Source organism: Schistocerca nitens, chromosome 6, assembly GCF_023898315.1.
Source record: "Schistocerca nitens isolate TAMUIC-IGC-003100 chromosome 6, iqSchNite1.1, whole genome shotgun sequence".
Lineage (NCBI taxonomy): Eukaryota > Metazoa > Arthropoda > Insecta > Orthoptera > Acrididae > Schistocerca > Schistocerca nitens.
In genome coordinates, this window is record NC_064619.1 from 76,051,397 (window position 1) to 76,078,430 (window position 27,034).

The 27,034-nt window shown below is 40.4% G+C and overlaps 1 protein-coding gene across 1 annotated transcript in view; it reads right to left on the bottom strand.

Moving 5' to 3' along the window:
- Positions 1–504: 504 nt before the first annotated feature.
- The window catches only part of LOC126263233 (pikachurin-like), a 1,086,760-nt gene continuing 1,060,230 nt past the window's right edge, over positions 505–27,034 (bottom strand). The window contains exons 13-14 of the mRNA XM_049960316.1: positions 14,933–15,036; positions 505–3,092 (exon numbers count right to left, since the gene is read on the bottom strand). Coding sequence (XP_049816273.1) covers positions 2,944–3,092; positions 14,933–15,036 — 253 coding nt within the window. The 3' untranslated portion in view covers positions 505–2,943. The remainder of the gene's footprint in view (positions 3,093–14,932; positions 15,037–27,034) is intronic.

A 27,034-nucleotide genomic window follows, 5' to 3' on the forward strand; every position in this document is an offset into this window, starting at 1 on the left:
TGGCATATCGAGATATTTGGACTGAATGTTCTGCACCGAAGCTAAAACACAAACTTCTTGGGAGAACTGGGACGTGATGCAGGGGTATGAGAAGCAGAAAAGAGCCGGCCCCGTCGCACACTTATCAGCAATTGTACGTTTGCTTTATGCCATCTTCAAGGTGTTGCTGTTTTACTGAGAAGCAGCGTAAATCTCTCTTCCGTCTACGAGTTGGCAGTCATGCATGTAGCTAATGTCCAATATGTGTAAAACTGTACCCATTTAGACTAATAACTGTAACCTCTGTGTAAGATGTGACGAGTTAATAACAGGTTTAGGTCGTGCCAAACAGGTGACTGGCAGGCGGTGCGTGGCTCTCTCTGCTGCCGCAGCCGGTCGCCGCCTCCGATGTCCTCTGGTGAGTCGCCTCCATCTGCAGAACGTGGCGAGTGCTGCAACGGCTGTGGAACGACTGCGTGTGGGACGTGGGATATGGAGCAAGCAGGGCGAAGAAGAGCACAAGTGTGAACACCCAAATCTGTTTCATTGTATGTAAGCTGCGCTGGTACATTGAGTGCGTACGAATTGGAAATAAGTCACACATCAGAGTTCTGACACTACTACAGCTGGTCTAGTCACGTCTACTACAGAAACAGAGCGCCGGGACGCGTGGTGCTACTCTAGGCTGTGGGCGGGGGGGGGCCCGCGAATGGACACCCCTGGCCCAGCACAACTGGTGTTGGGGCCGCACCCAGGTTACACCGAGTACATAATTTCGGTACGAATTCACATTCTTAGTACGTTGTAAAACTCAGTCACAAGAAAAAGATCAAATTACACTGTTCTTTTCTTTTTACGAAAATTGTACAGAAATGACATACAAAACTAACCGACTACTGAACCATTTGTCATAAAATGATATGTTTCTTTCCAGAACTTTATGAAAAATCTGTTGCTTCAGCATACAGACTGAACAGTTTAGCAGATGGGCTGGCAGCTCATTTTTTTTCCAATCTTTTTTTTTTCAGTGCTAAGTGATTCAAGTGAAAAAGCTTAATCTTTTCAACACCACGATCAAAATTCGGATTGAAATTTCTTGTATAGTAGAGTGAAAGAGCAGATAGTCACACTCTGATATATGTATACGTATATATATGGTGCTTAGAAAACATACATGTCGTTCGCAGTCTACACAGTCAGTCTGCGTATCGAAAATAGACATTACTGAAATGATAGCACAGAGAAATCAGATACAATACATACATGAGAGCATTGTCATACACATTAAACTAAAATCTCTAAATTATGTGCAAATTACTTTGTGTTTTAGCTTAAGTGATTCAGGACTGACACAAAGATTACATTTTCCAGCTGTTATTTAAAACACTGAATTCATTAAAAAATTATCTGGAATGTTTTGCTCCACATTCATAATGAAGCTAACTACACACTCGCACAATATTCTAAACCACCATTTCACCGTACGCGAAGTTTCTGCTCACTTTAAAATGAAGTCACGACTGGTATAATCACCTCTTCTTCCGTAAAGAAGTTCTTTGGTGAGTGTGTATAATTTCGCTTGATCGTACGTTTTGAATATACGTTTATATCTCTTTCGGTAGCAGTCTTTTCATTTTTTTTATCTACAGCCTTCCATACTCATACAGCTGGTGTACATACATAGGATATCTCTTGGGTACACGTCTAACAGTGCGTCTGATTTTAAATGCAACATTAGATTTGAACTTCATCTCTGGAACAACGCTCCACTGAATTATCGATAATGAGGCCATTATTCGGAAGCAATATTTGTAAAGCACTTCATAAAAAAGTAGATAGAGGTCTCTTTATCATCGCGTTTCTCTTTATAGTAATTAATTATAATAATAATAAATTTATTCTTATCGTGATGCACCAAATAGTGTAGTGGCATGAGCCACAGTATTGACTTTTTTTCCAGATCAAACTGATCCGTAACGATTTTTTTTAATTTATTTACTGAAATGTCGCAAGCATTTCGTCGTCATATTCGCCTCCGGCTTACGAGAATCAGTCACAAAAACATGTTAAAATATCTCCTCAAACAAATCAACCTTTCAGTTTTCGATGTAAGTACATCTGCGGTTATTAAATGTGAAGTACACAAAGTGTGTACAGAATATTAATCTCGGAAAGTGTATTTAACAACGCAGATCCCGCAGATGGGTAACTAAAGTGATTCTTTTGGCATAGTTTTTACTGGGGATTCGGAACTGGAAACTGGAAACTAATTAAGTTTCCAATCTGTAGAGCACAGTTTTTGCTATCAGAGTAAGAGGTAAATTATGTTAAAATATAGTGCGATTTTACTGCGACTTGCCAAGTTTCTGAAGCCACAAAAATTTGTTCAAAGAAACATCTAATACATAATAGCTGTACTTCGTCTTGCCATCTTGTTAATTCACTCACCGAAGCAACAGATATAACAGGTGTTTCAGATTTATTTGATCCAGTTGTGTGTGTTAGTGCTCTAAGAATCACGACTAATGTAGCTATAACAGGGAGACTTTGTGCAATGTTTAATCTGTCACGATGTTAAGTGACGATTATTCTGACAACTAACCACTTCGCATTTTTAAAACGGATGGCGAGCTCGAGTAAGCCGACTTTGCTGCGCCAAATACAAGAATGTATCTCATAAACTGCAGAGCGTAAATGAGTCTGAGAAACCGCGCCATGGCCCGAAACGCCTCACAAGCCATCACTGATGGTGATTGGCAGTGACTGAAATGTATCCGTGACAGAGCATCGTCGGACTTCGGCGAGCTGCGAAGTCTCGGTGGGAGTATGGACGTTGCAGCGACTGTGGAAGCCGCGTCGCCTGTCGAGTTGGCGAAGCGAGGTCCCGGACTCGTTCCTCGTCGGCCGAACGGCGAAAGCTGGACGAAATGCAGGCGGCGGCGCTAGTGGTCACGCCGGCGGCGCTTAGTTGCAGCGCTCGATGCCCCAGCCGGAGGTGGACATCTCGACCAGCTTGACGCGGTAGTCGGCGTCCAGGATGAGGTCCGAGATGCAGCCGACGAGGCCGACGCGGTATTTGCCGTGCGTCTCGCGCTCGATGTCCTCCATGCCACCTGCAAAGCAAGACGCGCGTCCAAATCAACACACAGTATTCGACACCACCCGCTGATACAATTCTATCGAGCTCTCCGCTCTTTCTGTCTGGCCAACAAAGCCACGCTCCCCGGCCGACTGAAATCCCAACTAGCGCCACCTGCTCCATATCCTCCATGCTCGCTAGCGTTAGATTCGCGCTGGAGGTCGAACGTAAATGTGCGTCTACACTGAATGTTGTGTGTTCACAGCCCTTCGAGGCGAATCGGGCATATAAATAGGTGGTGTCTGCTCTTTCGGACATGTCTCAAAGAAGACACCGTGCATTCATTTAATCTGACTTCTACAATTTCTTGTATTTATTGCACACTATGTCATCAAAAGTATCCGGACACACCCAAAAACATACGTTTTTCACATTAGTTGCATTGTGCTGCTACCTACTGCCAGATACTCTACACCTGCAACCTCACTAATCATTAGACATCGTGAGAGACCAGAATGAACCGCTCCGCGAAACTCACGGACTTCGAACGTGGTCAGGTGATTGGGTGTCACTTGTGTGATACATATGTGCGCGAGGTTTCCACACTCCTGAACATCCCTAGCTCAACTGTTTTCATATGATAGTCAAGTGGAAACATGAAGGGACATGCACAGCACAAAAGCGTAATACCTCTTCTGTTGACTGACAGAGGCCGTCGACAGTTGAATCTACATCTACATCTACATCCATACTCCGGAAACCACCTGACGGTGTGTTGCGGAGGGTACCTTGAGTACTTCTGTCGGTTCTCCCTTCTATTCCAGTCTCTTATTGTTCGTGGAAAGAAGGATTATCGGTTGTCGGAATCCCTCTGTGTGGGCTCTAATCTCTCTGATTTTATCCTTATGGTCTCTTCGCGAGATATACGTAAAAGGAAGCAATATACTGCTTGACTCCTCGGTGAAGGTATGTTCTCAAAAGTTCAACAGAAGCCCGTAACGAGCTGTTAAGCGTCTCTCTTGCAAAGTCTTCCATTGGAATTTATCTATCATCTCCGTAACGCTTCCGCGATGACTAAATGATCCTTTAACGAAGCACGCTGCTCTCCGTTGGGTCTTGTCTTCTATCAACCCTATCTGGTACGGATCCCACTCCGGTGAGCAGTATTCAAGCAGTGGGCGAACAAGCGTACTGTAACCTACTTCCTTTGTTTTCGGATTGCATTTCCTTACGACTCTTCCAACGAATCTCAGTCTGGCATCTGCTTTACCGACGATCAACTTTGTATGATCATTCCATTTTAAATCACTCCTAATGCGTACTCCCAGATAAATTATGGAATTAACTGCTTCCAGTTGCTGACCTGCTATATTGTAGCCAAATGATAAGGGATCTTTCTTTATATGTATTCGCATCACATTACACTTCTCTACATTGCGATTCAATTGCCATTCCCTGCACCATGCGTCAATTCGCTGCAGATCCTCCTGCATTTCAGTACAATTTTCCATTGTTACAACCTCTCGATATATTACAGCATCATCCGCAAAAAGCCTTTGTGTACTTCCGATGTTATCCACAAGGTCATTTATATATATTGTGAATAGCAACGGTCCTACGACACTCCCCTGCGGCATACCTGAAATCACTCTTACTTCGTTAGACTTCTCTCCATTGAGAATGACATGCTGCGTTCTGTTATCTAGGAACTCTTCAATCCAATCACACAATTGGTCTGACAGTCCATATGCTCTTACTTTGTTCATTAAACGACTGTGGGGAACTGTATCAAACGCCTTGCGGAAGTCAAGAAACACGGCATCTATCTCAGAACCCGTGTCTATGGCCCTCTGAGTCTCGTGGACGAATTGCGAGAGCTGGGTTTCAAACGATCGTCTCTTTCGAAACCCATGCTGATTCCTACAGAGTAGATTTCTATCCTCCAGGAAAGTCATTACAATTGAACATAATATGTGTTCCAAAATTCTACAACTGATCGACGTTAGAGATGTAGGTCTATAGCTCTGCACATCTGTTCGACATCCATTCTTGAAAACGAGGATGAGCTGTGCCCTTTTCCAATCTTTTGCAACGCTACGCTCTTCTAGAGACCTACGGTACACCGCTGCAAGAAGGGGGGCAAGTTCCTTCGCGTACTCTGCGTAAAATCGAACTGGTGTCCCATCAGGTCCAGCGACCTATCCTCTTTTGAGCGATCCCTCTGTCATCTATTTCGATATCTACCATTTTGTCATCTGTGCGACAATCTAGAGAAGGAACTTAAGTGCAGCCTTCCTCTGTGAAACATCTTTGGAAAAAGACAGTTAGTAGTTCGGCCTTTAGTCTGTCATCCTCTGTTTCAGTGCCATTTTTGTCACAGAGTGTCTGGATATTTTGTTTTGATCTACCTACCGCTTTGACATAACACCAAAATTTCTTAGGATTTTCTGCCAAGTCAGTACATGGAACTTTATTTTCGAATTCATTGAACGCCTCTCGCATAGTCCCCCTCACACTATATTTCGCTTCGTGTAATTTTTGTTTGTCTGCAAGGCTTTGTCTATGTTTGTGTTTGCTTTGAAGTTCCCTTTGCTTACGTAGCAGTTTACTAACTCGGTTAATGTACGACGGTGGCTCTTTTCCATCTCTTACGATCTTGTTTGGCACGTACTCAACTAATGCGTATTGTGTAATAGGTTGAGATCTATGCAAACCATTACACAGGAATACCAAACTGCATCAGGATCCACTGCCAGTACTATGACAGTTAGGCGGGAGCTGAGAAAATTTGGATTTCATGGTCGAGTGGCTGCTCATAAGCCACAAATCACGACGGTATATGCTACATGACGGTACACAATGTGGCTATTCGATGGCTGGATGTCGGTATGGAAAATTCAAGGTGTACCTCATCTGCCAGCGTGTGTAGTGCCAACAGTTAAATTCGAAGGCTGTGGTGTTATGGTGTGGTCGTGCTTTTCATTGAGGGGGCTTGCACACCTTGTGGTTTTGCATGGCAGTATCACAACACAACCCTACATTGATGTTTTAAGCACCTTCTAGCTTCCCACTGTTGAAGAGCAATTTCGGGATGGCGACTGGCTCATTCAACACAATTGAGCACCTGTTCATTAGGCACGGCCTATGGCGGAGTGGTTACACGACAATAACATCCCTATAATGGACTGGCATGCACAGAGACATGACCTGAATCCTATAGCGCACCTGTGGGATGTTTTGGAACGCCGACTTCGTGCGAGGCCTCACCGACCGACACCGATACCTCTCCTCATTGCAGCACTCCGTGAAGAATGTGCTGCCATACCCCAAGAAACCTTTCAGCACCTGGTTGAGCGTATGCCTGCGAGAGTGGAAACTGTCATCAAGGCTGGATGGATGATGCCACGAACTTGTAAGTCATTTTCAGCCAGGTGTCCGGATACTTTTGGTCACATAGTGTACGTGAAGTTCAGAAAGGAAACGCCAGTCAACCAAAGCCGGTAGATACAAGTCTCAAAAATTTTCGAAAAAGTCCGCTTCAAGCTTTTCCAATGAACTTTAATTTGCCAAAATCTACGCAGTTTTTCACGACACCATACCTGGCTCACTCGGTAGCTTTGAAGAATGGTATTCGCGTAATCAGTGGATTGCTGATTCGAATTACGCGATGGTCCTTTTTCGTTTTTTCTTTTAATTCGAATATCTGCACCATTCCAATGTAAATTTCACCAAATATAAGCTAATTAACCCTTACCTAATCATCATTTTACGAAAGATGGACGTCTTCTTATTCCTAATTACATGTTGTATGCAGAATTCCAGTTTCCATTGCAAATACAAATTCTTAATTATCGATATTTTATAATGATTGGTAATGATTTTGTAACTCTTTTAGTTCAAACAATCGTTATTATCAGTTTTTAATAACATTTCGATAATTATGCATACATATTTTTAATGTTTGTGATATCTAACGGTAAAAAAGAAGACGTTCATTTTTCATAAATAATTCTGATTAGGGATTTGCTAATTACCAAATATTTGAAGATTTTTATGTAAATGATGTAGATATTTGAGCTGAGGGAAAGGCGTAAAACGAAAAAGAGAGCCCAGCAAGTTTCAAACCAGCAATCAATCGGATCTCCCATTCACACTCTATGACGCTACCCAGTGAACCACGCGACCACCTGTAAAAAGTTCCTTAACTTGGGTGAATTAAAGTTCCTGGGAAATCTCCAAAGTCTGTTTTCTCCTGAATTTTTTAGAGTTGCATAGAAATACATTTCTCGGTTGATATTTGAGTTCTGTACTTCACGTTCCACAGATATAAGAAAATTACAAAATTCCGACTGCCGGGTGATCCCCCAATAAGATCGATTGCAAGCAGTCTATCTTCAATTAATCGATTGCTTCACACGAGGTCATCTGGAGCTCCCGCTTCTGTCGCTTTCATTTCTGGCGAAGATCTGCGTACAGCATAAATTAGGACAAAATCGTCGATGATGCGCAGGCGCGATCCCCATGTTAGTAATAGTATGGTCACAACACTGTTATCGCACACTTTTGAGTGTATCCGATATAATTGTATTTTACATATGAAGAATGGTCTGTTGTAGGCTGTGTATTAAAGTTCTTTATTTAATTTGTGCTGTTAGTTAATTTCGACGTTGAATCATTTTCAAGCACTTGTAAGATGTCACCATGTTGTACGTTCCTGTAAAGGACGCAGTGTTATAATCAGCTACTAGCACAAATTAAATTAAGTATACACCCTAAAGGGACCATGTATCCATATTTAGAGGCTGAGGCCCCACACATAAAATAAAATTTTATCTGGTAGATGCAATTATTGTAACGGATGCTGATAATAAACAAACATTACGTAAATTTTTTGTCTCTTACTCAGAACTCAATATTTTCTCAGACGTCATACGGAATGCGGACCTACAACCCAGTATAAAAAGACGTAAACTAAGTTACATATATTCACTGCGGTTGTGGGTTCGGAAGTCTACCGATGGCTCTGTTATATAACGGGCTGATAATACCAGTAGGACAAGTGACATTTCGTAAAAGAATAACCTAAATGGACATTTGGTAAGCTAAACCATGTATCTTTTAAGATAAAAAGATTTACAAGTGAATTCCTACTGAGTATTGCACTATGAGACGATAAAGTTTAAGCTCAAAGATAGCACCTGGACTGCATTTAGAGTACAACTTGTGCAAGTGAAATGGCGCACTAAAGAAGAATTTCTGCTGTCGTTAATGAAGCTTAAGTTGCGTATTTTTTCTGACATTTCGGTGATGGCGTAATTCCTTTGCTTTTACAAGTAGTTATAGTAGTATTTCATGCGAATTTAAAGGGACCACGAGTAAAGCCACTCCTTTTCTGAAATAGTAGGTCGTATTGTTATAGTGAACTTTTGTTCATATGACATGAACTGAGTAAGCTCAGATTCATTGACACTTTATCAGTAGCTACCTGGATTGCGCATGCGTATTATCTGCATTGAGTAGAACGTCGCGTCAGTGGAGCTTATGCAATACTGCTAAATCACTGCTTCTTTTATACAATAACTTGAGCCTTATGTACAGGTAATGTTGGTTTCATCATATTTAGGGAAATACATTATAGTTTATTTTCTTGATACTAGTTCCGATTATGATTTACTCAAGACTTTTATGTGCTTGCAGAATAGTGTTCAACGTCATCGATCACAAGTACAAGTGAAAAGAAAAGGGGTAAATGTACAGGTAAGTTTGAAGAAATTCTTTCACTTACAGTATGCCCAACTGCAAACTTAAGGTTTTTCTTTAGGCACAGCCCGTTGAATTTGTCTTTGCATCCTAATTTTTTGATCTAAACCTCTGAATTCATTCCTACAATATTAAGATATTCCACGCCTTTTTGAACAGAAACGTGGCTGCTAGTGTGCTAGAACTATCTACTTCGTTACGTTACAGGAAAGGAAGTAATTCAGAATACTCCTGACAAACATCTCAGAGACAAGAGGAATTCTTCTCATCACCTCAGGTACCGGAAGATGTAACCAGAGGACAGAAGCAGACAAGAAATCCGGGGTACAAAAAACAGAAGGTTCGAAAGGAGAATTTAGGGGAGATGTTTACTACTCTTTAAGAGAAGGTGACTGAAGCAATGTCAGTGAAACATTTCGACCACAACTGTACATACCGCTACTCTGAAAACTTTATGGAACCCGATAGACAAATCATATTTAAGGACTTTTGGGGTCTTCGTCCTTGGAACCTACAAGCTTCATTCATATGTCACGTGTATCAGTGAAACTGCCCAAGTTTCTAAACCTGGCGCAGTTAAGTCAAGATCAAGTAGTAAAATTATACATCTCAGGGTACATGGGTGTATAAGGAATTTTATTTAGAGACTGGATATTAATAATGGAAGTCTTACAACAGCTAGCAGGAAAAAGCACAGAAATTACACAACCAGATTTCAGAGACCACAAAGAATCTGCTTTAAAGAAACCATCAGAGAGAAGAGAAGAGGTACAAAATCATATTGCCTTCTTACCAAATTGCAGGAGTCATTAGAGCAGAGCAGACAATCCTCACAGACAGCGTTTGAGTTCAGAGCTCAATCTGAGTAAAATGTATGCACTGTATTCCATTGTTCCAAGTACGTCGAAGTGAATACACCTTCAGTTCAAGAGTGGTATTACCTTCATGTTTTTAGTAGAGACTTCAGTCTAAGCTTTCACCATCCACTCAGTGATACGTGTAATAACTGTGACAAGTTCAACACTGATATTACCTTCTCAGACGGGGCGTTCGCTATTAAACCCGAGAGGTAGAACGAGCTTCATTTAAGAAAACTGCGAAACAAGATAGACGAAAGGGAACTGGATAGGAATACGAGAATTTACTGCTGTTTTTAGATTTGACTTACAGAAAACTGTGCTGCAGCCTTATTTGACTAACAACAAAATCTTTTATCTGAGTGTATTGTGAACCTACAATCTAGGTGTGCATGACCTTAAATCTGGACAAGCCTACATGTTCATGAAAAATGAACCTACCAAAGGGAGGGGTTCGTGGGGACTTGGTTCATGCCTGGTCAAATATTCAGAACGACTGATCCATATCATCGCGCACAGGGACAGCTGCAGTGACCAGAACATGAACCACAATATTTGGAAATACTGAATGTACATCTTGAGGAAAAATCAACATATTGACACAATAGATTACAAGTTCATTGAAACTGGCCAGGTAATGTGATCAAGATTTTGGTCGAATTGGAGCTGTACATTGGTTCCTCAAGAGAGAGTGGAAGGAGTGAAGAATGCTATGATAAAGGTTGCCATAATGATATTGAAAACGGAAAAGTTTCTTTCTATTATAGCCATGCTTTACATAGCAAAGGATGTAGTTGCTACAGATACCGAAGGAAACAAAATACAGTGGAGGAATATTAGATGGATCTGAATAAACAAAAGAAAACCTCTAACAATGCAGTTCAATTATTCACTAAACTGTGACCTTGAGTTTATAGAAGTGGATACTAGGAGTCACAATATCGGTCGCCCATCGATGCATCTTCTGCAGCCTTTACGTGAAAATGGCCCTGAAATAAAATTTGAGAAGCGGAAAAAACTTCAGATGATGATGAGCTACATTCCTCCTATTTCTCATGGCTTCTATGACAATATATCCCATTCCCAGACAGTAGTAATTTTGGGTGCAACAGAGAGTGGACAAAGAAGACAATGTCATAAAAGAGTGGGATGAGGAAGACTGAAAAATGCATATGATAGTGGTAGAACATCACGAGTATTGCCCCAGGCAAGAAATACTGCAGAAGGAAATGATTCTGTATATGTATACACTGACAGTAAGGTGACAACAGAAAGACTATGAACAATCTCTCGTATATCTTGGAATCTCACCAATATAATTTCTTTATGGTGTTTTTATTTTCTTTGTTACTTACTCTTGTGTTATAATGTTCATGAATTGCTGAAAACATGTCATACAAGGAAGTAAATAATGTGTTCTTAGAGTTGTACCTGTTTTACTCTAAAAAGTCTTAATGCACAAGAGGTATGAGAACGTGTAACACATCGTAAAAAATAATGCATTGGTACTACAGTCTCTAACCCTGACTACAACTGTACATGGATTAACTGACTATCAAAAACAAATATCTGATGTGGTGATACCAGTTCACATAATTTATAAATAGCCAGTTAACTTTAACAACCATTTACTCAGTTTGCTTAAGTTAGACTTGTACTCTCAGCCTCTCATATACCAGAAAGTAAACATCGACGGATCACAACAACTCAAAGCAAAATCTACTAAAATGCTTCCTATAAATTACAAATGAAAGATAAAGGACCGAGAATTATGAATTTTTCTGGTGTTATCACGCTGTTTCACTGTCCACTAATACGACTCTGATCATCGTGATAATCCGTCTGATTCTGTTGCACAACGCGCTACCCATTGCGTAAACTCACGTTAAGCCAAAGAACGGAACATACCACGCGCCATTCATCTGTGAACTGTGCAAACACGGTACCCAGAGTATTGTATTGTTTTCATGATTTGTGTACTGCAGATATGAAACCATTTTAGCGCTGCCGGAAATAATGGGAGAGATTTCACCCCACGCGAGCTGTAAGATGAAGCTCAGAGACCTGTGTTCACCGGTTTTAACACTAGCTGCAGATCGCATCGGTAGCTCTCGCGTCTTACAGGTGATGGTATACGATAAGGTGGAAGAATCAAGAATATATTTTACACAACTATAAAAGATTTAAAGTAGCGATTCGCAGTAGATAGTTATTCTACTAACATGACACATGAAATAATTCGCTTCTCATCGTCATGAAATTTAAATGTGTGCGTTTCAAATAAAACTAGTATTTCAAATCCATTAATTTTTTTAGGAAACATTCTTTTAGTAGCAAATGGGAGTAATTTTTAGTCAAGATTCGCTAAAGGGTTTTCCTCTGAAAAACAAGCCTACAATTTCAAGGTTGCTATAAGAGAAATTGTTAGCTAAAAACCAGATAACGAGTTCGTAAAATGAAACTCTATCACACACATTTTGTGTATGAATGTATATGAATCACAGAATAAAGTCTCAACTACCAAGATCACTAAAATCAGTTAGTCACATAGATGACCAGTTTTGGCAATTCTCTGTAGCCATCTTCGGATTTGCAGAAAGAAGGAACCGAAAATGTTATGTTTAAATCATAACATAATCTCAAAACAAAACAAAAATGGCTCTGAGCACTATGGGACTTAATATCTTTGGTCATCAGTCCCCTAGAACTTAGAACTACTTAAACCTAACTAACCTAAGGACATCACAAACATCTATGCCCGAGCCAGGATTCGAACCTGCGACCGTAGCAGTCGCGCGGTTCCGGACTGAGCGCCTAGAACCGCTAGACCACCGCGGCCGCCAAACATAATCTCCTCAATCAGTACACTTAGTGGTACTATGCAATATATGTCCCTGTTGATATCGTGAGCTACACTATAAGTCGGCACAACATTTTTAAAATAAGAGCTGTGTACACACACATAATTGCGCCGATTGCAAGTGATCACATTCGTCACCACTTTACAACTGACCTTCTTCCATGACCATCCTCTTCTTTCTACACTCTCTCTTCCTGCACCCTAGGTACCTGTTTTCTGGGAATGGGATACATTGTTACAGAAGACATGGTAAATGAGAGGGATGTCGTTCATTATCTTCTGAAGATCTTTCCACTTCTCAAATTTTATTTCAGTGCCACCTTCATGTAAAAGCTCCAGAGGAGGCACTGATGGGCTACCGATATTCTGCCTCCTGAAATCCGCTTCTATAACCTCAAGGTAACGGTTTACTGAATTCTTTGATTGCATCGTTAGATTATTTCCTTTGTTTATTCTGATCCATCTAATATTTCTCCATTATACAGAGTGTTTCAAGAAGGACTTTACAACCTTGAAAATTAATATAAATTAATTCATAGTATCTACAGAGGTGTCAATCTGTAGCGAAATACAACAAATTTTGTCTCGCGTAGTTCGCTAGCGCCGAGTCGCATCGTAAGGAACGCTAGCGGAACCGAGCGTGCTAGCTGTGTGTTTTGGTTTGAAGAATCGAAGTCGGCTACGACAGATCAGCGAAATTTTCGTTCCAAGTACGCTAAAGATCCTCATATTAGGCCTACAACATGTGAGTGGCATAAATGTTTTGTAGAAAGAGGGTGCAAGAGCAAAGTGTATAGACCCTTTTTTCCGTGAGAGAACCATCAATGAGATAGTGTACCTGGATATGTTACAACAATTTTTGATACCACAAATCGATGAGGATGACCAAGAACGAAATGTTTACTCCATGCAAGATGGTTCACCACCCCACTACCTGGCTGACGTCCGGGATTTTCTCAGTGACCGCTTTCCAGATCAATGGATTAACCTCGAGGCGCTAACTTCTTGGCCACCACGTTCCCCAGACCTGACACCATTCGATATCTTTATGGGGATTCATCAAGCATATAGCATTTGTACCTCCTGTGTCAGCTTCTCTATCTGAACTTAGAGCAAGAATTTATGCCGCCACTGAGCAAGTTACACCTCCAATACCGTAGTGAGTTTGTGAAGAGATTGACTTCCGATGGCGTGTGTTCAGGATAACAAACGGAAGCCACATACAACATATTTAGTTTAAGGTAAAAAAAAACTTGATGCGTTTCCCTACAAAATAACACTAAACCCAGCTGTATATCTTCTTTCAATAAATTTATATCAATTTTTAAACTCGTAAAGTCCTTTTTGAAACACCCTGTATTTTGTTTCCTTTAGTATCATCCTTTGCTATGAAATTCAAGGGTTTAGTTGAAAGAAAGTTTTCGGTTTATTTCCACTACGGTTAACTTTCTGCTAGTCTTCTTCACATCTTCCATCCAATCTTTGGAAGCAATTATATAGTTCAAATGTGTCTTTGCCTTTCCAATTCGATCAAAATCATGGCAGGTTCAACGAACTTGGGATCAATTGTGCATGTGTCGATATTTCCTCAAAATCCGATATTTCAAAACAAGGGCAGTTTTTCAGTGTTAATGAATCTGAGCACTTGCAATCGGCGCAATAGCATGCGTGTACATATCTGTTATTTTAAAATAGATATGCCGACATATAGCGTAGCTCACGACGCCAACGTGGACATACAGTGTATAGCACCACTTACTGTAGTGGAAGAGACTATGTAATTATGTAAACACTGCATTTTCGGTTCCATCTTTTGCAGATCCGAAGATGGCAACAGACAACTGCCGAAACCGGTCATCTAGATGAATAAATGATTTTAGAGATCTTGCTGCTGAGAATTTATTCAGTGTTGATAGTACTACAGATCGCCTCTACGCTGACGACGTCAGAAGTGTACGTGGATGTATATGTCGAAGACAAGCTTCTGCGGCGGAACGACCCAAATTTCTACGTCACATGCAGAAATATGAAGAGGTCATGGCGACAGGATCGGTAAAACGTGTTATGATCTCTAGTTTGTGGATTTGGGAGTCGTGCCTCGTCTTGAAGCACCACTACAGGTACTGCATGCACTAATTAAAATGTAAGGACACCGGGTTAAACGGAGAGCTCTTTTCTGTGGCAGGGTGTTATAGAAACTGTCATGTTCGTGTAAAGTTATATTTACTGATGAGTCCGACAAAAGCTCCTTGCTCTCTGCGAAATCGAACAAAAATCAAAAAGACCACAACTATCTAAAATTAACTTATATTCCAATCTACCATCTTTCAAGTTCAACTTTACGTCACACAGATAATTTCCTAGACTTGTGAAATCAGCGAGAACGACGGTACTTACCGATGTAGAGCCCTGTGTTAGTGTTGAGCTGTCTCAGCTTCCCTGGAGATCTTTTGATGATTGTCGGTCCGTTGTCCACGGTAATAGAACCCTCTTGCTCGTTCCTGAAATAAAGAAAATAACTTTACACAAAGCAACGACGTTACCTATCGCACGATTCAGCCGTAAGCCATACGTGGATTCACAAACTGATCATTTTAAAAGAAAGGTGGCTACTGAAAGTACTTAATAATTCTATGCTGTAGTGCTTTTTTTGCAATTCTATGCATCATAAACAGTAAACGTTGTTACTTTCTTCTTGCATATATTGAATACTTCCTACAGTGTTCATTTTAGGAGCTAATTATCACATACCGAACTCACGAATTATGTACTGAAACCTTAGATAAATCTTTACAGTTTTTGCCTAGATAAATACATCGTCGTCAGCGTGCTAGACGATGACAATATTACGAATAAAAATTTTTTTGTAACCACCATCGCCTCGGATGAGGTAGGCATGTGGTACGTATCCCCGTCCCCGACCATCGCATTCAAAAGCTTGTGATTTGCTTTTAACTAAACAGGATTCTGTCCCAGATCTAATGTAAAAATGTGGCCGCAAACCTCACTTAACTTAGTAAAACTGTGTAACTTTTTCACGCCAAACTATTATACCCCCAACCGGGTGATCGACAATCTATACAAACAGACAGGGACTGGTTAAAACTAATATTACTAATATTCATGTCCGTACAAAACGATGAAAGACCGAAGGATTAATGTTTAATAAAAGGTCGGCGATGTGGTCATTACAGACGGAGCACGAGTTCGGAAAGAGAGATCTCTTTTTGCCTTCTTGAAAGTAATAACCCGTCATTCGCATTAAATCACTTATAGAAACCACGGATTACATAATTAAGGAATTCCGACCGTTATTTGAAATCCATTCCTACCGAACTCCAGTCCACCTTGAGATTCCATGGCCCTATTTACAGCGTTACAATCAAGCTTAGATAACGTGGTGTGGTGTGCACATGGTGCAACATGAAAGGCATCGAGATCGGAGAGGGTCAATTCTTTTTGCCTTCTTGAAAGGAATGATCCCCTCATTCGCATTAAATCACTTATAGAAACTACGGATTATGTAATTTAGGAAACTCCGACTGTGATTTGAAATCCTCACATAGTACAACATGTTGTGTTGACAAGGAAAGTCTCTCGTTCGAAGTGGTGTGTAGATAATTGGCAAAGTTCACGGTCTCATTGATTTTAACTAACGGAAGATTCTTAGTAGTCCTTTGGTTGGCAACGAATATGGCGATACTGTACTAGCAAAGCTCTTCGAGTATTCTCGTGTGGCTTGAAACAGTAACCGCAGAAAGTGGTAACCGCAGAAAGTAGTCGAGTGAGAATGGAAGGAGTGATCGGGTAGAAAGTACGAACCGTACATGTCTCACACAGGAAAGTGCAATTCAGTACAGGAGGGCAGTCAACAGTCAATGGAGCAACAGACAATGCAAAACAACCTTGGTACAGGAAATAGTTGAGAAACACTCTGTTCATCATATATTACTAAAATAACGATTGAACTTGTGGGCTGTTTTGACATAAAGACGTAATTACGATTACAGCAGATTATCGTGGTACTAAGGAACTAGGGGAGTCAGTTGCACTTGTCCTAAAATCACGAGTATGGCTGTGCCAGCATACACCCTGAGGGATACTGCTCGACATGCGCATACTGGTTCGTACACGAGGCGGATATCACAGCATTAAGTTGTCGGTGATCCAACAGCAGGTAACGTTAAACCTGCGTTATATGGTCAAAGAAATAGGCGTTGCAGGTAGACACGGGAATCTCAAATTAAAGTCTTGGGCAAGGGCCTAGTGGAAGTAGTTTGCTATCGGCTTCTTCAAACCCCTCATGTTGCGTCCTTAGGCTGATGTGTTTTGCTGCTTCTAGTTGTTATGAAACGGCTCAGAGTGGTAACCTGTGATAGGCATATAAGTTTCATATTTTGGCGAAAGGTTACAACCGCTGTCTGACTATGGTTTGAACTTCCATAAGTTCAGAACGACCAAGGAACCAGAAGGGAAGAAGCTACCTACTGTTCACCCTTCACATTATGAACTAGCTGATGTCTTCTGCACCGAATGCTGCATTTTCCTCTGGAGAGCAAATGAATATTCAGGTCCTCAGACGCCGCTGCATATGATATCTGCGGATAATATAGAAAACGTTTGAGGAACTTACGGTACTATGTTGTAAAGAACGGCAACGCCATGGGCTCCTGTCGCAGTCTGCCTTCGGCAACGTAATAGTTTCTTGCACAATTACTGTCACTACAGATTCAAACCCTTTTGTTCTTTAAAAGTGGAGCAGTACGCCAATTGTTAAGTAATTATAATTTTCTGACTGTTCAATATTAGTAACAAACCGGTGTTAATTGTTCACAAACCAAAGAAGGTTAGAGACCCATAAGGAAATGTGTAGTCTAATGTATCTCAGTAATTACAGTGACACGTCGACGTCGTCGTCACCATCGTCATCTTCATCAGTAGTCCTTCTGCCTTACGGCAGGTCCAGACACGGTAGCTGGTCACTTCGCAGTTCCGCGTAGTTATCGTTTTTTGCCTGACACAATCTGTTAGTTGGTCTGTGTGCTCCCCTCTCTGTTACTGTCTCTGTCTTCCTCTTTACGATCCATATAATTCCTTACTGAAGTAAGCAGAGCATTCTCAAGATGCAGGATAGCCTATTTCTCTTTCTTTCCCTTACGGTGTCTACGAGGTTTCTGTTCTCCTAAAGCCTTCTCACACGTGAGGCAATACTGACCTTACGACTTATCTTAGAAGAAAGATTAAGGAAAGGCAAACCTACGTTTCTAGCATTTGTAGACTTAGAGAAAGCTTTTGACAATGTTGACTGGAATACTCTCTTTCAAATTCTAAAGGTGGCAGGGGTAAAATACAGGGAGCGAAAGGCTATTTACAGTTTGTACAGAAACCAGATGGCAGTTATAAGAGTTGAGTGAAATGAAAGGGAAGCAGTGGTTGGGAAGGGAGTAAGACAGGGTTGTAGCCTCTCCCAGATGTTATTCAATATGTATATTGAGCAAGCAATAAAGGAAACAAAAGAAAAATTCGGAGTAGGTATTAAAATCCATGGAGAAGAAATAAAAACTTTGAGATTTGCCGATGACATTGTAATTCTGTCAGAGACAGCAGAGGACTTGGAAGAGCAGTTGAACGGAATGGATGGTGTCTTGAAGGGAGGATATAAGATGAACATCAACAAAAGCAAAACAAGGATAATGGAATGTAGTCGAATTAAGTCGGGTGATGTTGAGGGTATTAGATTAGGAAATGAGACACTTAAAGTAGTAAAGGAGTTTTGCTATTTGCGGAGCAAAATAACTGTGATGGTCGAAGTAGAGAGGATATAAAATGTAGACTGGCAATGGCAAGGAAAGCGTTTCTGAAGAAGAGAAATTTGTTAACATCGAGTATAGTATTAAGTGTCAGGAAGTCATTTCTGAAAGTATTTGTATGGATGTAGCCATGTATGGAAGTGAAACATGGACGGTAAATAGTTTGGACAAGAAGAGAATAGAAGCTTTCGAAATGTGGTGCTACAGAAGAATGCTGAAGATTAGATGGGTAGATCACATAACTAATGAGGAGGTACTGAATAGGATTGGGGAGAAGAGGAGTTTGTGGCACAACTTGACTAGAAGAAGGGATCGGTTGGTAGGACATGTTCTGAGGCATCAAGGGATCACCAATTTAGTATTGGAGGACAGCGTGGAGGGTAAAAATCGTAGGGGGAGACCAAGAGGTGAATACACTAAGCAGATTCAGAAGGATGTAGGTTGCAGTAGGTACTGGGAGATGAAGAAGCTTGCACAGGATAGAGTAACATGGAGAGCTGCATCAAACCAGTCTCAGGACTGAAGACCACAACAACAACAAAGCCTTCTCAGCATCTCACCCTCTCATTCCAGTTCATATCCTCTAGTTTCTTCCAGATGCAGTGTCATCTGTCTTCTTTCTACGTCCTGTCGTAAATCTGAAGTTTGAAACTTACTGTAGCTGCTGTCCATCTACGCCGATTTTGGCTCCTCTCCTTGTTCTCTCAGTATTACATTCTTCGTTCTTTTCTTATTTATTATGATTCAGAATCCTTCATATTTGTTCCTAGTCCTTCGACGACTAAAACAAACACGTTTTTGGATTCCACCAGCTCAGTATTGTCGCCAAACAGGATATTTATACAGAGTGCAGGGAAGAAAGCCACACAGTGTGATCAAGCAGGTGGCGCCAAATCGAGCAAACTTTCCCACCTAACAGTGGATGGGGGAAATGAACCGCTGGGGGGCTGCGGCAACGAAGCGGCAGCCCGTGGCCGATGAGGAAGCGGAAGCGGTCACCCACCACTCGCAAAATTTCTGAGGCGCGACAGCCATTCGCAACGTGCTACGAATTTCCGACCAGGGTACGCTTTTCGTTACTTCGACGACGTTAGCCTTGAAGCAATGCTGAACGTACAAATTTCGTAATTTTGCTGCGAAAAATGCTTTTTGAGAAAACAAAATGCATTAAAATTTAATTCCCTTGCAGTATGTAACGCCGGAAATGCATATCCTCCTACTTCCATTTATTGTACTATAAATTTGTTTTCCTTATTTTTGTTACCTGAATATATAACATTTCTGTGTCTTCGTATATTGTAATCGTTTTACTATTTGTATATATATATATATATATATATATATATATATATATATATATATATATATATATATATATATATATATGCATTTTATGTCGATGTATAATTGGTTTGTTCGTAAATATTATTTGTATTTCTACGCTGGGTCTTGCCTAGGGAAAACTGCTATCGAACGATTACATCGATAGGTCGTGTGAAGAATCAAAGTGTGTAGGATCTTTGGTAGTGTTAACTCTGCCGCGTGGAGCGCGGGCAGAGCAGTTGGAGTCTGGCTGGAGTAGCGAGTGGAGCAGGTGTGTTGTGTGACGCTCCCGCGAGTTGCCGCGCTTTCGGGGTTTGGCAGCATGTAATTGCGCTCGACTTGCGATGATAGTTTCGGACATGGTGTCGCGGACGCGAAGCATTAGCTGGCGCACATCAAGAGCCCGTTTCGTCTGGTGACCGTGTCGAGAAGAAGGCGCGCCAACATCCAGCTTCTGCAACAGCGACGGCCGACAATGAGTGACTGTCGCCACCTCCTCGATCGACGGCTTCAAACCTTCAATCAACCAACAAGGAAGACTAAAAGTACGTAAAGTTTCAGAACTGTATGGCAGACCTCAGCTTTTCAAATTGTTCCATTTGCCTCACAAAATTACAGCAATGTAGCATGAACCTTTGTTGCTCATTGTCCCAATTGCATTGCCAAGCAGGGTCCCTTCCTTTTCCGAAATGAACCCGAGTGTCGTTGAAATTCAAACGCCAGCATAATTCCATTTCACTGCTTTAATTTCAAAGTTCACTTTAAGTATTCATAGCTGGCTACAATAGTTAGATTACACAAGCACAAATTAAGAGTGCGAGTTTTGTTACCGTATTTTAGCTTACCTGTGACTGCAGCTCAGCTTGGTACGTACTAAATTTTACTATTGCTAATTGTTCAGAATCGTTTAATTCGAGTTCAAAGTTAAATCTCTTCTTTCTAAATTGCGTAGATTCAAGTAGCTTTAGAAATGATTGTTGAGGTAGTCCAAGACTAACTGTATTTCGATGTGCTTCAGAAAGAAAGCTCACTATTAACTTCAGTCACTAAATTAACTTTCGATTTTCCGGTTTCATTAATTCTTTTGCTAAATTAACTGTAGCGAAATTTATTACTTCTGACAAACTTTCAGTTTTCACACTACACGTGTCAACCTTCAGTTGCCACGCTTCTAGTGCTAATTATATGTGTAATAACCTTTCTTTTTCAGTTATTATAGTAATTGTCCATAGGACTGGCGACCGTAATTTCCCCCAAATCTCAAATATCTAATTACCGCTAATTGATTGTTAACGTAACGGCCGCACATTTACTTTCTTTATTAACTTTATCCCTATTTCAAAATTAATTTCCACCAGTTTCATTTGCATTTTTCCTTTCATTTAGATGTAACCCTTTCCTCCCTCTTTACCGACAGGTTAACTTCGGTGACGATTGCTTTTCCAAAATTCCCATTAGGTACACGCGGTTTCATTTTTCACTGTCATTAAGGTCGATAAGTGAGGGGAAGTTACAAGTACCGTATGCTGATAACATTGCTGGACTGCTGTTTTCGCAGAATATCCTATCTTTTGAACAAATTAATTGCATTAAAGTCCTAGAGAGTATTTATTAATCAGTTTAAGCTTGTAAGAGAGTAATAGAGTGGATGGCTTGGTTGGCACACGTCTACAGATCCGTTCTCACAGCTGCCCAAAAACGATGCTTTACTCTTAGGGATAGGGAACAAAAAGAATTTAAAATAAAAATAAAATATAACACCTACTGCGACCCCCCACGCACGAACACAACATACATTCACAATAAGCAAACACATAAACTTAATCTTCGTCTGAGACAATGGAGAACGTTGTCCTAGGATAAATTCCCCGTTTTGGGAAGTAGTCTTGGTCGGTTTTTGGGTAAATGCAGGAACTCTAAGCGCCTCTGTCCTGCTTGCCTGATAATTGATTGTTAAGACGCTTTACTTACAAGGAGAGGTCCCCAGCGGTGGGATCAGCTGTTTGGAACTGTCTGTATGGTGATATAGGTTGAGATCCCAGCCAGCTCACACTGCAACCATTCACCCTGGTGGGCTCTCGTTTGTGAGTAACTGACGTAAAATATTCGGAATTTTGTGTGGTACTAAATAGCGTTAATAAAGTTGCATTACATCGTTTGGGTGTTTGGTGTGATGATAGGGTACCAGCTTTGCATGCAGGTGTTTGTGGGTTCGAATCTCAGCAAATACATCAAGTTTTTATTTCTGTATTTTTAAATCTTTATCGTGATGACTATGATCATAATTTTTATTCAATTAATTGGTTTAAATGTAATTTGTATTCCATTCCTTTTCATTTAATGTTAATCATAATATAAACTTCTTCATTTGCTCTCATTTTTCTTCCTATCGTTCTCTCTCCACTTGAAAACTTGGTTCATGTGCCTTAATTAATTTTATCTATTAATTTCGTTTTAATTTTGTTTCATCAGTCCGTTATTTCGTCCACAATATTGTGTTCATTATATATCTTTCTCATTTTGCTCATGTTTAGTTTTACTTATTAACCCATCTTTCATTTACATTTTCATCTGCGTTACTTTGTCCACAGTGCAGTAGATATTTAGGTTATGTTTTACATATATGATGATTACCATGCAAAAAAATTGCAGATTTGGTGACAAAAACACATTTTTCACACCACTGCACAAATATAAATAGATTGTTTCTTCTTTTGTTTTTTGACCGATAGATCGGAATTTTCAAATAATTGAATATTAATAGTTAATAATAATTAAATTCATAGTCACAAAAATTCCCATCGGAAAAAGAATGATGTAAAGAAAAATGAAACAAATGAAAAAGTTCGTACGGTGGTTAAAATGGTTTGAGAGATGAATGGAATTAAAAAGTTACATTGAACTCAATTAATTGAATAACAATCATGATCAAAGTCATTTGATAAAAATTTAAAAATAAAAGCACTTGACAAAATTTGGACACACGCAACCTCCAGCATTTGAAGCTGTTATCCTATCCATTACACCACGCAACCGGACTACACAAAGAGCCTTTCTTAATGCTCTTGCGTATCACACAAAATTCTGAGTACTTTTCGTCAGTTATTCGCAAACGAGGGCCTACCAGGGTGAAAGCCCGCAGTGTGTGACACCTGGGATCCTAACGTACACCATCGGACAGATAGTTCCAAAAAGTCGATTGCACCCATGTGAACCCGTCCTTGTTAGCAGTGGGCCGAGTGTAAAACAGCCCGCTCTACACCTTGTAGTCGAGAATAAATACACGTGAATGTACAAGCGCTGAATGAGGCACTACATAACAGATGAATGCAGTGTATTTACTTGTCACATCATGAATGTTTAACAATCTAGTCCAATAAGTAGAGAAACATTGACGAATAATAGCTTAATTGTCTCTCTGAATGAGGTCAGGTAGGCTAAACTGTGTAAGTTGGGAACTATGATCATATCCGAGTGAGGTCAGAGCAGCGATAAACAGCTTAGCAGCGGTTCTGTATGGAAGCAGACGTGTCTGCCATGAGACGGTACAAACCCCCGTTACTAGATGCATACTTACAGTAGGCAATGACTGATTTGTGGAGAGCGAGTGCGCTACATGGTGCGTGTTTGGCGGAAGCACGTGGCGCGCCCGCGTGAGATTTGCAACGGTCGGCAGGGTGGTCTCCGTCGCCGGGCGGCCACGCGGCCCACAGCTTGGGGCATTGTTTGGTTTTTCGCTCAATACGCGAAAACTATGTAACTTACGGTGAAGAGCGATGTGGCAGTGGATTGGTGGTCAGTAATATGCACCTTCTGAAAGATCGATCTTTATTTCAAATCACGAGACACAAAAGTTATAGTAACCTCAAAATCGGTTAATATCACGAATACTGAAAGATTAATAAAAAATGTAAATAACAACTTACAGAGAAGAGCGAGCACTCATTAAAAAGGTTTCATCATAGCTGATCGAGTGCCATAGTCGTATGTTAAGATTCATAAATAATCAAGCCCGTAAAGAGCAATAAACAAAGTTTGAGGGAAAATTGTTTATAAAATTCAATAGAAAATTCATGACGTAAAGAACGGCACTATATAATATTTTGGGTGGCATCACACGTATTTTAAACTAGTTAAGTTATGCTATACACATAACTTGCAATAGTTTTCATTGTTTGAACATTATTATTAACATTAATCGCTCATAATTAATTAATTATTATACATACAAAGATTTTGAGCTGCGCAGTGTGTAGATCGCTATAGATTATGTCTAAAAACGGTGCTATATGCAGTTTTATGTTAAAACTTTGCAGCACAGATGTAAAAAAACAAATTTGCGCTAAGTGGCGAAAGTTTGCAAAAACTAAAACTTGCTTTACGGGCGATAGGATAATCCTAGAAATTAATGTAACTTGGTAAATAAGATGTACTTTTTAGCGCGGTTCCGATGGTGTGCTTATTTCATTCGAGGTATGTATGTATCAAAATTTGCAACCTTAACTGGTGAGATTGGTACTTGCATAACCAGTGGAGAGGGGAGGGGGGCTTGATGTCCGAGCCAATATAAGCGAGCGGCCATCTTGGACAGGGGTGAGTCGTTGGTCAGTCGTTTGGCGGGTGGGTGGCAAGCGAACCTCACTTGAGGGGGCCCATGTGGTCGGTTGAGTAACAATTATTCGCGCCGATTTATTTCGACAAACAGTATTGTTTAATAGTGGAAGTGTGCAAGCATATATTTGGTGAACTGGAAGAGATACGATTATTTGTGTGAGTATGAATTACGAGGTATACATCGGCGTAGGTGGACATGTGGCGATCTGTGATTTCACGCCAAAACTGCTAGAGCAGTGGGATTTGTGGTTCTGTTCGAATTGATCGAGTAATTTTTGTTTATAGCAGCCTACATTACTGCTATTGGGGGCTCGGAATCAAATTATTATTAAAGTAAAAATGTAAACCGTCTCACCAGTGCTAACTTCATTGTGTGAAAGAAAAAGACAACCCCAATAAACAGTGATTGAACTTTGTCGTGAAAAACTGATATTGCTATAATAATCGCCTAATCTTTGTTCCCTAGCATAAACTGTACTCGTGAATATTAATTTAAAACTATAACTAATGCGCGGGTGTGGAAAAGTTACTAATGCACCAAGTGTCAAAATCATCCCCCGAAACTTACGTGATAGCCAAAATTTGCACTAACATTTTTTTAACGAACACTTGTATATGCACATTCGCGTGAACTCTGCAACCGAACTTCATTATTTAACCGCCCTGTCGCAGCCGCTGCTACCAGCACGGCGCTTAGATGTGCATTTTATCGACAAAGCACTCATAAAGCTTAAATTGAACCAGACATCAACGAATTTGGGCTGTACAGAAAATGTTAAATTTCTCATGAAATGTTTTGTCTTCAACCACGCGAGTTTGCAGTATGGAGGATTCGACCTGAAGGTAATGATATACACAGTACGTTTGCATATAATGCGCCTGAAAAATGATAAGTGTGTGCGACTTAGCTGACATTCAGTGAGGAATAGAATTTTAACCGTGTTAACATTATATCAACAAGCCTCTGATCGGTCTCGAACACTTGGTCACTAGCAATTAAAAAGGGATTTTTGGCTTACAGTTACAACTCGCATTGAGACGCGCGTCAGAACTAACTTCTTTTCGTTACATGTTTCTGTTTCTGTACACGTTTCCTGACGCATAGCTGAACTATGTTACTCTTTCTTTTATATGCTTTTATTTATATGTGTGTGTATATATGCTTGTAAACGGGGGTATCTACTGGCCTGTGACTATCATTTGTGCATATTTTATGTCGAAGGTGTTTCAAGGGCTACTTCTAATGTTAGGTCTGCATGTTAAGCCCACCATAAGGCGCCCCATTCAGTAGGTGCTATAGCTGAGACAATAATCTGCTACAGAGTACAAAAACTTTTAAACTTCAGAAGTAAATAATGAATGACGTAGGAACATAATATATTACGCACTAATTTCACTGAAGATTTTGATAGTATTAAAGGATGCAAGTTGTCTCAGATACTTGAAGACAACGGTTTAACCAAATATGTAGTAGATGTTATAAAAAGTATATATTAACAGTCAAGTTTAAGTATTAGAGGCATAAGTAATCGAAACAGAGAGAGGGTAACCTAAATTTAAGACACCCATGCCTTTCAATATCTACATAAACGAGATTCTATTGGAATGGGTGAATGAACAGTATTTTTACTCTTTTAATTTTAATTTGCAGATGTACAGGTAATTGTTGCTAACCGCTATAATAATCTACAAAGAGTAGCGTAACAACTACAAAAATTCATTGCCTCATACAGCTTGCAGATATCTGAAGGTAAAGCGAAGATTATGACATTTCACTGGAAAAAACTATAGTTCAAAATTGTAATGAACGGGAAAATAGTGGATCATGTAATAACGTAAATCGCATGAATACGAAATTGATTTCATTATAATGTAGAGAAAATTAACTCCTCGAATAGTACTAGTAGACCAACCTTAAACAGGAAAGAAAAACTTCTGCATTTTAGAAAGTATTGTTGGAACAAAACGAGGGTAGGCTAAGTATAAGATTTCTCAAATATGTAGTAGGCTACAGATAAGATCGAAGTCGATCTATGAGAGTAAAAGCAGAAAATTATATTAATAAATGTACATAAAAAAGAAAGAAACAGGAGGACATACACGGAAATGGAAAGATGAAATCTGTAGGCTGGAGAATGAGCAAGTACGAAAGAATAATAGAGATATACTTCCTAATGGGACGAAGATAAAAGAGGGAGACCTAACTTATACGTCTGTATAAGTAATCTCAATACCTCGTCGTAAGAGGCATAGCCCAATACGTGTAAAAGATCAAGATATGCCGAAGTAAACATGGGCACAGTGCGAAAGATTTGTGTTCACGCGGTGTAACGCCGCCTTCTTGCTTGATAATTGGCAGAGTTCGGCGAGATAGCGAGCCCACAGCTTTATCCACGTAAGCTATATCCAGCTGAAGCTGTGCGTGACGAGGGGGCACTGACTGCAACGTGCCACCTAGACATTTTCTCTGAGATAAATATCGGCTGGACTAATGGGAGAGCTGAAGTGCGATTGGGAGCCAAAGTGTTCGTCAAGCCGAGCTCGGTAGCCGCGCGGTCTGGAAGCCCTGCCACGGTTCGCGAGGCTCCCCCCGTCGGATGTTCGAGTTCTGCCTCGGGCATGGGTGTGTGCGTTGTCCTTAGCGTAAGTTAGATTAAGTAGGATTAAGTAGTGTGTAAGCCGAGGGACCGATGATCTCAGCAGTTTGGTCCCATAGGAACTTACCACAAATTTCCAAAATCGTTCGTCAAAC